This window comes from Haplochromis burtoni, unplaced genomic scaffold (genome assembly GCF_018398535.1).
Source record: "Haplochromis burtoni strain Fernald_Lab_line unplaced genomic scaffold, NCSU_Asbu1 Contig_156, whole genome shotgun sequence".
Classification (NCBI taxonomy): domain Eukaryota; kingdom Metazoa; phylum Chordata; class Actinopteri; order Cichliformes; family Cichlidae; genus Haplochromis; species Haplochromis burtoni.
The window spans coordinates 925,366-940,808 of record NW_024582517.1 but is presented as its reverse complement, the minus strand read 5'-3'; the positions used below and the strand labels follow the sequence as shown (position 1 = coordinate 940,808).

Genomic DNA, 15,443 nt, shown 5'->3' with positions numbered 1-15,443 from the left:
GGAGTTTTTTTGTTTGTTTGTTTTTTTCCATAGCTTCATTTTATTATTAGAATTACATTTACTTTTACATTTTGGACAAATCCACACTCTATATTTGATAAAATTCAGGGTAAAATTCACCAGATGTCAGGCTCACCTTATTTTTGGGATGAAGAGGAGTTTAGATAACATACAACGCGTCTCTGTGTGGAATGATTTAAGAATGAAAATGACCCAAAATGACTTTGACAGTTCAACAAATGAAGCTTTTTATAGTCACCTCTAATGGCAGCATGATAAGACCATCACTGCATACTCATTAATAAGCCATGATTGGACACAGAAACGTACAACAAATATCTGAAGAAAGTTTTTCAAACTGAGACCAAAACATAAAGAAGTCCCCCCCTCATTTTCATAAAAAATAGTAAGCATGATTAAACCTTCAGCTGTGCATTCAAAACTCAAGGAGAGTCTACAACAGCAGTGAGTCACTCAGGCATCACTCTGATGAGTCAGAGTGCCTGCAGCTCCTTGCAGGTCCCAGATTTTGTCATGCTCAAGCATATTTGGCACTCATTCAATTCATAAATTCATATAATAGTCACAAAGTTAGCCCAAACTGTATGTAAATACACAAATCAGTCACAAAAAAAAAAAATGTACAGCTCAGACCCGTACATGTACATCACTCCCGGTGGCAATTACACCCAGACGAAAACAAACCAGATTTAAAATAAAAATACACAATAATAATAATAATAATAATAATAATAATAATAATAATAATAATATTACAGTTTTCTGATGCTTTTCAGTATTTTGACAAAGATCTTGTAGCATGAACGAGAAGTTGAGGTTTTACAATATGCCATTTTTATGATTATTTATGGAAAGCACTGATGAAGACGATGTGATGTATAACTGCTGGCCTTTCTGTTCCCACTGTATTCTTTAAACCCAACACATGATTCATATACAAACCCCCCCCCCCCCCCCAAAAAAAACAAACAAACAACAAAAAAGATGTTTTATTTCCTCATTCAGCTATACCTACAGAAGCTGCAGCTGATGGGAAATCAGTCACCTGACGGTTAGATGACAAAGACAATAATCTTTACTTATAATCGACAATGCATGCTGCACAACACACTAGTCATGATTCACACCTTTCCAGTCATACTGAGTTTGGCTTTTTCACTGCTCAGACTTTTACAAATCACTGTCTGTCTCAAGTTGGCTCAAATAAAAACTCTGAAATATTCAGATTCGATTTCAACAACTTAAAAGAATGGTCCCACATTTTTAGGAAAAATGCTTTATCTGCCTTCAAGAGTTGGATGAGAACACCACCAATCTCATGTCTTTACAGTAAATATAAAGCTGCCGCTTGCAGACTGCTAGTTCAGCGTGAAGATTGTCAGCTACTTGAAGCAGCTGCCCTGTTTAAGTCTAAAGGTAGTGGAATCTGCCAAGCAACACCTCTGAGCCTCGGCAATTTCTATTTTAACTACAGTGCTTAACAAATAAAATAATCAAATTAAAATTAAAATAAAAAAACTTTAGAAACAATGCTGTTAATAATGTGAATTCACATTTTAATACCCAAACTTGAGCTGGCAAACTGGATTTCTCCGAGAAGTCTCAGAAATTAATCAAGCGTATGTCTCTTTTCTTCAACTATAATGACACCTTCAGAAAAGATTAAAAATAGACATTTTATCCACGTGTTTCAAACTTAAACATTTTGTCAGACAGAAACGATTCATAATGCTACCACAGTATGCTTCTTATGTACAGTAGTCATTCTAGATAGCTCAACTTCACTGACAGTACTCCTCTTTGCTCCTGAACGTCCATTTTTATATTCATTTGGCTTTAAAAACACAAAATCAGCTGAGCAGGACTTTGACAAGCAGAGCGCCTGCAAATAAAGATAGGGTGATTTTCAGTCTCTAAGTCAAGTTGAGCTAAGCTAGGTGGGAGCATGATAAACCTTATCATTTTAACACATATAAAGCTGCTGAACTGGCAAGTCATTCAGGATAAATAAGCATTTTTAAACCGTGTAAACTAAAAAAAAAAAATTAATCAATTTATCACTTCATAACAACTCTAAAGTGGTGAGTTATGAATATTTTTATAACAGCATTTTAAAAGGTAGTTAGCCTACCAACACAAGTGGCTGCTAGCATTAGCTGTCTACTAGCCTTCCCCTATGCTTTTTCAAATAATTAAACAGTAAAATAGTATTTAAAAAACAAACAAAAACAAAATGAAATTCTATTTTTAAAGAATTTTCTTTTAGTATTTTAGTGTTATGTTACTTAACACCAATGTGCTCTCCAAGTTACCCAAGATTGCTAGCGTTAGCTGATAAATTAGCATGTCACCCTCTGTTCAAAATGTGCCAAATAAAAAAACCCATCATGGCAGCAGATGACATGCTAAAATTGAGGCTTCAAGCCAGGGCTTCACAAACCTATGTCTACATCTTTCACATCACATAAGTGTCTGTGGCATCAATCTAACTCTTAGTAAGAAAGCAAATATTCATTTTTCCGAAAATGCCAAACTTCTCTTTTAACAAACTTCATTTAAGAAAAATAAAGAGGGAAAAAAAAAATACAGTGATTGACCATCAGGATTGACTACAAAGTACAACACAAAAGACTAAAAGGCTATTTTGCTTTCAGTCTCCAAACCTTCAAGAGGTGCTGACTTTCTTTTCTCCATCAGGATGCTACAATCAATGGCAGTAAAGATATTTCTTCAGCTTGAAAATGCAAGGCACAACAAGATTTTATTTTTATTTTTTAATGGATAAGGTATGCAATTACGCTTTCACAGTAAACACAAAGAATATATATTATTTTTATTTTGACTTTTATTTTAAAACAACCCCTTCAAATAAATGCTGTTTTGGGGAACCTAATGGGAGGACTCGTTGCCACTTGTCCTGCAGATTGCACAAGCAGAAACAACCACACCACACTGACAACCTCATAGACACCTGTGTGAATCATGCCTTAGGCATAAATACTAAAGTTTATGAAAAGTAAATGCTTGAGATAGCATCGGCACCAGGCCAATCACAGTGAGTAATGAGGTGGGTGCCGTTATCTTATGGCCCCCGAGTTCGTTTGACCTCAGCAGCGATGAGATAAGTATTTTGAAGCTGAATGATTTGAAAAACAATTACTTAAATGTCATTGATTATTAATCAATAAACAGTGGCAATCACGGTAATGGTGCAGAATTTTATAACACCTATAAATCCACACGTAACATTATTCTGAGAAAATGGATGATTGACTTACGGAGTCGTTTATGATACATCACCACAGCTTTGAAAAATGTAATGCAATAAACTCTGAAGTATTGGCAATGGTAACATAATATATGGCACTGTTTATGTTGAGCTAACTGACAGTCAAGAAAACATTTTTCTTTTTAAAGTTAAATTCACTCTACTGAGGCTGAAAAATGAACATTGTATCTCAAATAATAAGATTAATAGACAAACATGATTAAATACATTAAGACCACACTTCTTTAGACTATACATTTCAATAATCTTCAAATATTGGTCCAATTTGGATTGGCAAAACAACGAATTACATATTATTGCAAAAAATGTAAACATCCCTCTGATGTATCACAACAATGTCCTCACAAATCTAGCAAAAATGGCAGCTACAAGTTGGTCTTTTCTTTTTTTTTTTTTATAAATAGGAGAGTTAACGTGTTTTTGTCAAAGAACAAAATCAAAAACAACAAGCAACTTTTATGTAAAGTTAGCAAGCTAAGTTACACTTATTTTACTACAATGAAAGCTGATTAACTGCTTTGTCAATCATTTGAGAGTTTCACAGTTTCAGGTTTAATGTTTGTAGTTTTAAATGGATTGTTAAAAAAAAATAATAGATAACATTTGTTGTTGTAAAATCCCTTTGATCACTTAAAATAAAACATTAGTAGCAGATTTTTTTTATATTGGTAGCCATCTTTTAACTAATTATCTGAAGATTTTAAATAAGTAATTAGGGCAAAAATATTTTTATATAAATAAAAAAAAACTTGCTGGTTACATATTATCAAATTTTAGAAAATCTGAACATTTACTACTTTATCTTGAAAGTAACAGTAGCACAACAATATTTGAGCAATAATTCAAAATTTTACATCTATAATGGTTCACACAAGTTCTTATTTCTGTTTTGCTTTTCTATTTGAGGAAAATATCTGAAGTGGGAATTGAAATATGATAATATATAGTTTCAGGGAACAGAAGAATTTAGGTTTTAGGTTTCAGCTTCACGTAAGCACATAAGAGTCCTTACAAATTTTTAAGATACTATTATCCAATACTGCGATATAAACATTTGTTTTGTTTTCTCTCTTTCAGGCACATTAAACAAAAAGAATTACCCAGCATTTTTTTTTCTTGTTATTTATTTATGACTTTACACTCTGGCCAACTCTGTTTGGATCAGCTGGTTGTTTTGTTGCCGTTGAGTGCCCTCTGCTGGACAAACCATGCAACATCAACAGCATGGTTGAAGGGTGTTTTTTTTTTCTCTTCTCTACCTTTTTAATTTTTATTTATTGAAAATTATAAACCCTAACACTAATATATCAGCAAACAGCTAATATTGTCCGATAACATCTGCACAACAATAAATTGGTTGGGCTCTGTTTATTCTTAACACATTTTAAAAGGTTATTTCCACTCAGCTTGAATACTTCAATTCATGCACAGATGTTAAAAAAATACATTTGTCTCATTTAATGGGAATGCTTAGAAAAATGCGTGGAAAAAAAAAAAAAAAAAAAAAAAAGACCAACTTCAGCTTAATGCCACAATACATCTGCATCTGAAGGCCTGCACATGTGTAAACATAGAACATCTGGCCTTCCTTTATAGGCTGAAAACATCACCCTGATGTGAACGCTCATAAAAAAAAAAAAAAAAAAAGAAGAACAAAGAAAGAGAGATCCATGTGCTTCCATTAACTCTCCCCATACAAGACAATTAGTTAATCAGAAAACAATCTCGATTACATGAAATATTGGTCAAATAAAACATTCAATTAAATGGTACGTGACATTTCAACAGCTCTGAGAAAAAAAAAAAAGAAAAAAAAAATCAGGAGAACACAACAATGCTACTTCTATCAATGATATGATAAGGATCTGACATCACATTTTTTTTTCATGTAGCTTACATGGGCTACTGTCAGTATGTACAAGTAGCAGCATAAAAACCACCCTAACAGCGATCATCAGACCACAAGATTACCATTCTTATATGCCCCTTCAAAATGGCTGTCGATGTGGATGAGGTGGAATGTGCAGATTTTATTATTTTAGCTTGTGTTATCCTTAAAAAGCAGGATTTTCTTTTTTCCTTTTTGTCTTCTGACTGTTCTCCTCTTATGTCTTTCTGTCCTATAGATTTCTACCAACCCAAATGGCACATTTGATTTTATTCATCGTACAGTTTGGAATTAAGTTTTGGCACTTAAAATATAAATACAGTCTTTCTTTTGTTTAAAATATAATTAAGCACAGTTATAACAGTAATACATCAGTGTCCAGTGGTAATCTGAGGTGAAACTTTGGTCTCCATATTACCAACTGGACTACAAAACGCTGGTCGTCACGTGGAAAACAAAACAAAACAAAAAAAGAGAGAGAGAATAAATTAAAGTGAAATAAATAAATAAATAAATAAATAAATAAATAAATAAGTAAATATCTGTTAATTGGTTGACAATTTCTCTCACAAAAATCTTCAGTGGATGATTTTGCGACAACCCTTTTCAAACAGAACATCCGTACCTGATAACTGACAACATTTTGTGTGAGGTTATAGCTTAATGCCACGATTTGAGGTTATCAGCGTCTCTGTCAAGAACACTTAAATAAACTATCTACATTATTATCTCCGGGAAATATTTGAACCCCTGTTTTTGGTAAAAGGACACAACCTGTGGCTCCAGTGGCGCGGGAGTGGTGACAAAGAGCGTTTCAGCGGCCCAGGGTCAAAAGTGCAACGTGACAAGCGTGAACCTCCTGCAGGTTTGAGATGATAAGCAGGAGGTGTGATCAAAGTTGATATGCTACTTTTTCAATTGCTGCATGTTGACAGGAGGGAGCTAAAGCTCATTTAATGCATGTGTGCTACTTTCACCATCATTTAGTTTAGTATATTTCTTCAAATATCACATTCTCTTCAATTTGTTTAAGCCATCATTTTTTTAAGCTAGGACTGAACTAAATAAGTCCTTAAAAAAGGAAAGAAAAAAAAAAAGAAAAAAAAAAGGATGAAATACAATTCCATAGGATTGTGTGCAAAATGCTCTATAGGCATACAGTAACAAATAATGGTCTCTTCTACTAGCCACAACATTAGATTTAAGTGCTTTTGATGAGGTATGAACATTGACCAGTATCTGGGAGGAACCATTACCATCCTTCATGCTAACAACATAATTTCGGAGATGAGGTTCATAACTCTGACACTCAAAGTGTTTGCCAAAGTATATGATAGGAGCAACAACACTTATGAGTGTAGATGGTTTTTAAAAATTTGCACTAAAACATTATGGCAACGACTGCTTCTACGTATAACTCTCTGCTAAACTCTCGGCCAAACTAAGCCAAAAGTCATATATACATATATTTTACATACACATATGTGACTTTATGGTTAGATATAATAATATTCAAATATCCAGCAATCATCTGCAACAAAAAAAAAAAAAAAAAAAAAAAAAAAAAATGCAGATTTCTCCAGAGAGCTTTACACCAAATATCTGACAACACAAAATAAAATGGCAAATTCTCCTCAGAGATTTCTCTTTTGCTTGTATATGCACAGTTAGGTTTCAGTAAGTTTCTAATTAGGTACCTGTACTGTACTGATCAGCCCGACAGTTGAATGGATGGATGACAGTGAAGGGTCCAGTGTGCTAAGATGAGGATAAGCCTTCATCTGTCTTCATTGCTCCTTTTCAGTTCGAACACCATTTACAGAGGCAGGTCTGTGCTGTTGTGGCGAGTCTTTCTGGAAGTCCCATCATCCCTGGGCAGAGCTTTCTGCAGGTTGGACATGGCAGCGGTCTTCTTTAGGTCAATGACTGCGTAGCATTCGCTGCGCCGGGGTGCCTGCGGACCACATTTTTTGGGTGGTAGGCGCTGGTGCTGTGGCTGGGTCTGGGCACCCCCGCTGCTGAGGGCTTGGCAGGGAGGCTCTCCTTCCAGGTCCACCTGGATGTAATTCAGCTGCCGCGAAGGAGGCATGTGGCTGTGCTCACAACCTCCAACCCCTGACCTCGATCGTCTGCGGAAATCAAAGCTAAATATTCGCCCCCCTCTGTCTGGGTGACACGGCCGTGGATGCGGGGGGCAGGCGTGTCGAAGCCGGGGAGGCTGAACCTGCTCTGTGTTGACATAGTTCTGCAGGGCGTCTCTGTGTATGCCCCGGCCGTCTTGATGGTAACCATTGGGTGTCCCGGGGCCTTCTGAGAATTCGTACTCATCAAAATCTTCCTCTTCTTCTTCATATTCCTCATCATCCTGGTCATCGTCTTCCTCTTCCTGCTCATCATCCCGCTGGAGAGCGCTGTACTCCCACACCGGCGGCAGAGAGGGTAAGTTCTCGTAGTTAAGCAGAGCTGTCCGACGATGAGCTCCACCCATGCCCCTCTCACAGGAGTACCCCTGCGGGGGTAGCGATGTCGGCCCGTGACCGTGTAAGAGGGAGTGAGAATGACTGTCCCCGGTGCTGCTACTGCTGCTTGAACCTACGGATTGCGACACGCTGCTGGGACTCAGACGCTGCTTACGGCCGCTTCGCAGGCCGTTGATATTCTCGTACGTGAGCTCGCCACTCTGGCAGCCCTCCTGATGCTCATGGCCCAGGTGCCGGTGCATGTGATGATGGAAATGGTGGTAGGAGTGAGAGTTGCACAGGTGCATAGAGGGCTCGTCTCCTTCCGTCTCTGAGCTTGCTGCGCCCTCTACTGGCTGAAGGTTGTGAGGATTGTGCCCGTGCCTCTCCCTCTCTCTCTCCAGCAGATGCCGTTGCGCTGGAGTGGGACCCAGCATGAATTTGACCTCCTGCGAGGACGTCTGTAGGAACACCTGAGGATCTTTATGCTCCTCGAGGGGACAGCACCGCAGGTTGGACTGCGGATTTCCTTGGCCCCCTACAGGCATGGCTCCCCGTGTTGTTTCAGGAAAAGTGCTAGGTCGTACCTCAGGTAGAGAGTGCACACAATGACGCATGGAAAGATCCCCCTCCATGCTCACAGTATTTACATAGGTGTGGGTCTGTAAGAGAAAATAAAGACTTTGTTACATTGGGAAACAGCACAGCTAAAGTCCAGTTAAAAGCGCACTCAGAGGTCTCACCTGGTCTTCCAAACCCATGAGGCTATGTCCATGATCATCAGCAATCGATGGTTGAGAGGAATCTCCTCTGATTGGATAACCAGGGTATCCATTGGGAAAAGCCTGGATAGGAAATGCTGGAGCTGGTACAGGTAAAGAAAAATAAATAAATAAATCAAGTGAGGCTGTCAAGTAAAGTATTAAATGTTAAAGTGTTATTTAAAATCCTTTTTGCAGTAAATCAGTGGATACATAAAAAAACAAAAACAAAAAAAACACAACATTAAAAAGGGATTATATCAACAAGAATAACAAATCACCAAAGAAGAAGGAACTTCACCAAAGCAAACCTTTTAAGACCAGCAGCACTTTCACAATCAAAAATAAAATATGACAATGTTTTGATTTTTCATGTTTTGTTTTTTTTTGTTTTATCCTCCAGCCAAAGAGGATAACAGTGATATCCATTTTTAGGACCATTTGAAGTGCTTGAAGGAATGCTTGAAGTGCATTTACAGAGGTTCAGTTAGCTGACATGGTAGCGTCTTTTCCTAATACAGTAATGTAAATGTAATAATGAAAGCAAGTCTTTCTGGCTGTGTTACGCTTCAAAGTGTGAAATGAGATGAGATGTCACTACGCATTTGTTGGTTAAACCTGAAGCAATTGATGTTGTCGCCACTTGGGGGCAGTAGAAACTATTTTACCTTCAAATAGTGAACCTGTTGCCAAACTGTTGTCTTCTTTAACACATGCAACCGTTAATGAGCAACATGACTGCTCAACACTGACTCTCTTCTGGCTCTGTTTTGGTGTTCACTGATTTTGAATGGAAATCTTGGGCTCTTTAACCTAAAGGCTCCTCAGTAAGCGTTCCACTTTGCTATTAGGCCCTGGACAGGCTACCTGCCTCTCACTAAAGTGGCAGAGACTGTAAACAAATATGGCAAAACTGGGGCAAACTTCATAACCTGAAAGGCGTCTCATAAAACTCCTAATGGGGAAAAGAGGCTAATTTGTTTTTCTCCAGAAACTGACAACTTTTCTTCAATTATGAGTTCAAGATTAAGCATTTCAAGAATGAAAAGGTCTAATATGTCATTTAGAAGAATGTGACATGGAAACCTCCATTTCTCACACACTGATTAGGCATTTAACTTATCAGGCAGCCGTTTCATCTCATTTTGATGCCAGGAACTGTTTAAACAGTGGCAACCAAAGACTCAAAGAAACCGTTTAATAGGTTAACTGGCAACAGCTCGGTAGCATGACTTGGTATAAAAAGAGTTTCCTAAAGAGGCTGAGTCATTCAGAAGTAAAGATGGTGATAGACTCATCACTCTGAGAAAGTGTGTGGGAAAATAGTTCATCAGCTTAAGAAAAACACTCCAAAATAAAGTTGCAAAGCCTTTTTTGTACAAGTTCTGCTAAATTTAGCGATGGATTACTGCATCTAACATCTGCAATTAGTCTCAAAGTGCATCCTTTTGTTTGTGTGCACGTTTGGTGTTGTGTGACTCACTGTTGGGTGTCTGTGGTGTGCGAGACATGTCCATCTCTGGTGTGTGACCGCTCCGACTCATCATCATCGACTCTTCCACCACGTTGATGCTGTTGCACTGCATCAGCTCCTGGAGCAGATTAAAGATCTCTTCTGCCCGAGAACACTTGAATGCAAAGATTCCTATTTTAAAAAAAACAAAACAAAACAAAAAAAAACACAGCACAATGACAACACTTTTAGGACGTACAAAGATCTCTTCTTACTTGAAAGAGACATCGGCCATATTACAGAGGTGGTCGGTTCCTTTTTTCTCGATCACTGAGAGAGAAGTCTGGTTTGTTTTGGGACTTGAACAACTGCATTAAAGTCAGGTTCAGTGCCTCAGGTGGAAATGGCCAGAGAGAGGTTCTGTATATGGATTTGTTTAACTTCCTCACTGAGAATGTTTGTTCACATATGAAGGTAGATCCAAAGAGAGCCAACATCTTCTGAGCATGTTTCATCATGTGGGTAAACTTCTCCTCTTTGAGAGGAGAATTTAAAAAAAATCCAGCAGGGACTTGAAGTGCTCGGCCAGCAGTGAAGCCAAAGTCCGACCAAGTTAATTATTTTAGTTACATCAACTACAGTTAATATTTAGCACCGACTTACATGACACCACATGATTTGTGGTGCAATGCAAAAATACCAGTTTCACTTCTGGATTAATTTCGGTCACTTCATCTATCACTTGCTTCAAAAGACTGACATTTTTTTCCTGTCGGGTGGACATCGACGGATAGCCGTCGGTTAACAGTTTATGTCCCATTTGAGTTCCTGTGTCGCAGATGATCACAGCTCTTTGTCCAGAGCTGAGGAGAAAAAGTCAAAACTCCCTGCTTTGTTTTTCACCTGAAGCTCCAGATTTTCTTCAAACTAATTCTTGAACACAGTAATCTGCTCTCCACAAATGTAAGCACACAGCTTCACCTCTGACTGCCTTTAAAATAAAAGTAAAAGTTGTATTTAATTTCACAAACCCCCCCCCCCCCCCCCCCCCCCACACACACACACACACAAAGTCATCCTTTGATGAGTGTTCAATGAATTGGAGCAGATTGCATGACTTACATTTGAATCCTTTCAAATTACCCAAAGTGGCCCACACCTAAAGATACTACAAGGACAACCTAGGTTAGTACAAAAAGACGTACAAAACAACAACAACTCCCACAGCGACTCTACAGGTGTGTAACCAAAGCAGAAAATCAGAGAAAATGTTACTCACCCTGCCCGGTCTGACAGCGGCGGCCGCTCTCAAAAGAAAACAGGTTGGAGTCATAGCCGTAGCGACGCAGGCAGAGATATGGCCACCGGATGGCGTCCCTCTTACGTGTGTGAAGAATGAGCTCAGTTTGGGTGAGCTCCATGATCCCAGAGCCCAGCTCGTTGCCCTCATCGTCTACATTTGTGACCTAGCAGAGGCGGAAACAGCATGACGTGAAGTGAAGGGGAAGGCACGTCAGTTTGCTACAGTTTAAATGGACACAAATGGACAGTTGTTATGTAAGGAGGAAAAAAAAAAAAAACAAAAAAAAAACAACACATATACAAGATTTTGGGGGATTCCTGACCTTAAATTTGGTGAGATGGTTGTCTCGGATGGGGTCTCTGTATAGACAGCTCCAACAGCTCCCCATAGCTTCAGCAGGCCAGCTGAAACCTGTCACGGATGAAGCAAACACTATCACACACAGCGCTCATATAAAAATAAATAAACAAACACTGAATGACTTACTCAGTCCAGGCCATCAGTGTAAAGGGATCCACGTCTCAGTCCCAGGATCTTCTGCTGGGCATTGGCATCACAAGCCAGTTAGTCTGCTGGATTGACATCTTCCAAAGAGGATTAATGTTCTTCCCCCTGAAACCATGAGGGACGGAGGAGTAGAAGAGTTGGAAATCATTGCAGGAACCTTGTCTTCAACCATATGGAAAGCATGAGTTTGGTCATTGTGAACATCCCAGACTTTTAAAACTCTGAACCTGTTGCATGTCATCTCCTCCTCCGCACGTTTCCCATCACCTTTCAACTACATGCTGACAAATTTAATTACAAAAAGCAATAAATTCAGAACTTCATGTAGCTATTTTATAATCTTTGAGGACCAAAAACTGTAATAAGACTATTTATTCTTAAGGTTATTAAAAAACAAAAAAACAAAAAAAAAAAACACATGACTGTTTAGAGATGACGGTGTAATGGCTGGATGTCAGTGTTTCTAGATATATAATGGAGTAAATACCCTAATTAGTCAAATTATAGCCTAAGAATGCGACACAGTATCTTGCAGTTATATTTCTACTCATCATGCCAGCTTTCTAGTACCAAAGCATCCAATCAAATGCGGGAAATAGAGGAATTGAGGAAATAGACAGCTCCGGTAATGCCAATGTGGAAGTTTGGGATTTAAAGAAAAAAGGGGGGCCTTTAAAGGAAGTAAGTACACCAATGAATCGTTGCAATAATCCAAACAAACCCCGCAGAACACTTAAGAATACTACAGTCAGTCAAAAAAAAAAAAAGTACAGGGAGTTCCTTGCACTGAAGTACATCCCAGATCACAAGCGAATAACGAGACCTCCTGCATGATCCCCTGCGTCCCCGTGCACGCATCTGCATCAGCTTTGTAGTTCCAGCTCAGTTTGTGCTCCTCAGAGGGGCCAAAAACACATTTCACATCAACACCGCCGCATTATGTGCGCTCTAACCTGGGCCTCCGCATCTGACTGGAAACACCAGGCTGGTTTTGTCTCCACACCAAATCCACGGCTACCTTGGAAGGGGGGGGGATGAGTGCAAGCGGGCTAAAGAGCTAATAGCTACATCACACACACTTATCACACGGCCACTGAATGAATGGGTCTCCCTCCCACTGAGCTATTTACAGCCAAAAAATCACAGCCTCGTTGCTCAATTAGCCAAGCCGACGCAGAGCCCAAAACAAGCCGCCAGCGAGGCTGCCGCCTGCCCCGCAAACGCGATCGTGCAGCCACGAAAACAGCACAGTGACACCAAAAGCACAACGACACAGTTCAATGACCATCTGTTCTCGTTGGTGTGAGGATACAATAGCGAGAGCGCACAGCAATCACCGGGTAAGTGGAGAGCGACAAGCGATGGTTTGCTACTCACATGTCTGGCACGGATTTTTTCTTTTTTTTTTTTTTTTTAATATCAGTCCTAATGCGAGGTGAGCATTGAGACTGCGGTTAGTTATCGGCGGCTGCTGCTGGTGGTGGTGGTGTTGGTAGCGGGGATGTGGCACTTGCACCTCAGAGACGCGAATAAAAAAAGATGCAGTGAGAGCAGTGAAAATGTTATTTTTTCCTCCTATTACGCCCCCCTACTGCAGCACGGGCCTCTGCCTGTATGACATTTCCCAAGCAGCTGGGGTGAGAGTTCACAGCCAGACAACGAGGCTCAAAGCAGCGACAAGAAGGTAAGAAACGCTGGAGGACCACGGAGGGAAAGGTGTGCCTGCTTTGGCCGAAGGAGAGGAGGGGCAAGGGAAAAAAGAGGGGGGAACCTTTTAAATGAGGGCCACGTAAGAAAAAAAAACATAATTTAGTGTATCAAAGTTTTATTGTCATATGCAGAGTAAAGATATTTGTTTCCCTGTGGAATGACATTCTTCCTTTGCTGTGAAAAAATCCACTTAAAATGCATAAATAGGATAAATGATTATTTAAAAGCAATAGAAACTACTATAAAGAACTACAATGGGTACAATAGAAGAAATACAATAGAGATATAAGATGTTCAAAATATCTACAGATGAAATAGAAAGAATGTAAGCAGCAGAAGGCTGTGTATGTATACAATTTACAAATATATGTGTACTTAAAATTGTTGAAAAGGAGAGTCACACCTGTTTCTTCAAGTTGTTTTATTTAAGCATTTACAATCACAAAGGATGAAGTGCTGAAGTCTGCTTTAATTTAAAAAAAAAAAAAGACAGGACGTCTAAGCGAGATGACAAAAAGGTAAAGAAACTACAAAGCACCACAGAGCAGAAGAATTTAGCAGCCTGGATGAATGTGAGAAGAAAGCATGTTTTCAAGGCATGACTGTTTCAGCTGCATGTGGGGAAAACTTTAATTTCTTTATAATCATCCATCAGACTTTTAAGACAATATATGAGGGAAAGTTGAAATATAAAACAATGAGACTGTAGCCATCAAAAATCATCAATGTGCAACTGATTTTGAGAATAAAGTCATAATTACAAGATTTAACTCTAAATTATTTTGACAATAAAGTTGAAACATGGAGATTGAAGTTGTAAGTTCAAGTCAGCTCCCATGGCTGCGATACAAAATGTCTTGTGTAGATGAGTTAGTGAAACAACTCGATCAGCTGGCTTATTGTATCTTGTAATACAACATCCTCTTTACTGCACAAGGTTGTAACCATCGAAACCTTGAATCTGTCCATTGGCAGCTATACTATATGGCAGGGGTCTCAAACTCCAGTCCTCGAGGGCCGCTGTCCTGCAACTTTTCCATGTGTCCCTGTTGCAACAGGTAGGTCATTAGCAAGACTATAGAACAGGGGTCCCCAATCCCAGTCCACGAGGGCCGCTGTCCCTGCAGGTTTTAGATCTCACCCTGGGTCAACACACCTGAATCACATGATTAGTTCATTACCAGGCCTCTGGAGAACTTCAAGACATGTTGAGAAGGTAATTTATCATTTAAATCAGCTGTGATGGATCAAGGACACATCTAAAACCTGCAGGGACACCGGCCCACATGGACTGGGATTGGTGACCCCTGCTTTAAGTGGACAGAAACCAGATTTGGATATCTGTGGGTTTTTATTTCTTCTTCTATACCTAAAATGATGAGGGAGAATTTTCTATCCCTATTAGAAAACGTTGGGAAAGACTGTGACCATTGGACTTCACTACCATTGTCAGAGTTAATCTGATAAAGATGAATGTCCTCCCCAAATTCTTGTATCTTTTTCAACATGTCCCTTCTTTTTACTAAAGCATTCTTCGATAAGTTAGAAAAGATTCTGTCACATTTCATGTGGGGTGGGAAACAAGCTAGAGTTTGTAAATCTATTCAATGACGGTGGTCTTCGCCTGCCCAATTTTAGACACTACTATTGGGCAGCTAACATACAAAAACTCTTACATTGGGTTCACAATGACCTCCCCGTACCGGCCCGGGTACAAATGGAAACAGCATCTAGCTGTTACTTACTATCATCAATACTCAGCTCCAGTGTTGGGCAAGTTACTTTGAAAAAGTAATTAATTATAGTTACTAGTTACTTCTTCAAAAAAAGTAACTGAGTTAGTAACTGAGTTACAATATTCTAAAAGTAATTAATTACTCGAAAACTAACTAATCTGTTATTTAAAAAAAAAAGATTTAACCCTCAAGGGTATAATTGGCCATTTTTAACTACTTTTGATTTTCCCTCCACATTTTACCTTTAAAAACGATTTACTTTGCCTTGTTTGGTCTCATTCTTTTCAGCACAACCTCACGTGTCTGAATTTACAGT

The 15,443-nt window shown here is 39.0% G+C and overlaps 1 protein-coding gene across 3 annotated transcripts; it reads right to left on the bottom strand.

Moving 5' to 3' along the window:
- Positions 1-2,069: 2,069 nt before the first annotated feature.
- On the bottom strand, positions 2,070-13,605 carry frs3 (fibroblast growth factor receptor substrate 3). 3 transcript variants are annotated; one of them, XM_005932268.3, is made up of 7 exons: positions 13,059-13,605; positions 11,661-11,786; positions 11,497-11,585; positions 11,151-11,337; positions 9,902-10,063; positions 8,401-8,522; positions 2,070-8,319 (listed from the first exon to the last, which is right to left on the bottom strand). In XM_005932268.3, exons 3-7 carry the CDS (start codon positions 11,560-11,562, stop codon positions 7,015-7,017), a joined length of 1,842 nt encoding a protein of 613 aa, XP_005932330.1. In that variant the 5' UTR covers positions 11,563-11,585; positions 11,661-11,786; positions 13,059-13,605; the 3' UTR covers positions 2,070-7,014. The 3 variants fall into 3 exon arrangements, with proteins under 3 accessions (XP_005932330.1, XP_042080870.1, XP_042080869.1); XM_042224936.1 differs by lacking the exon at positions 13,059-13,605 and adding an exon at positions 12,635-13,052; XM_042224935.1 differs by lacking the exon at positions 13,059-13,605 and having other exon boundaries at positions 11,661-13,052.
- Between the last annotated feature and the right edge of the window lie 1,838 nt (positions 13,606-15,443).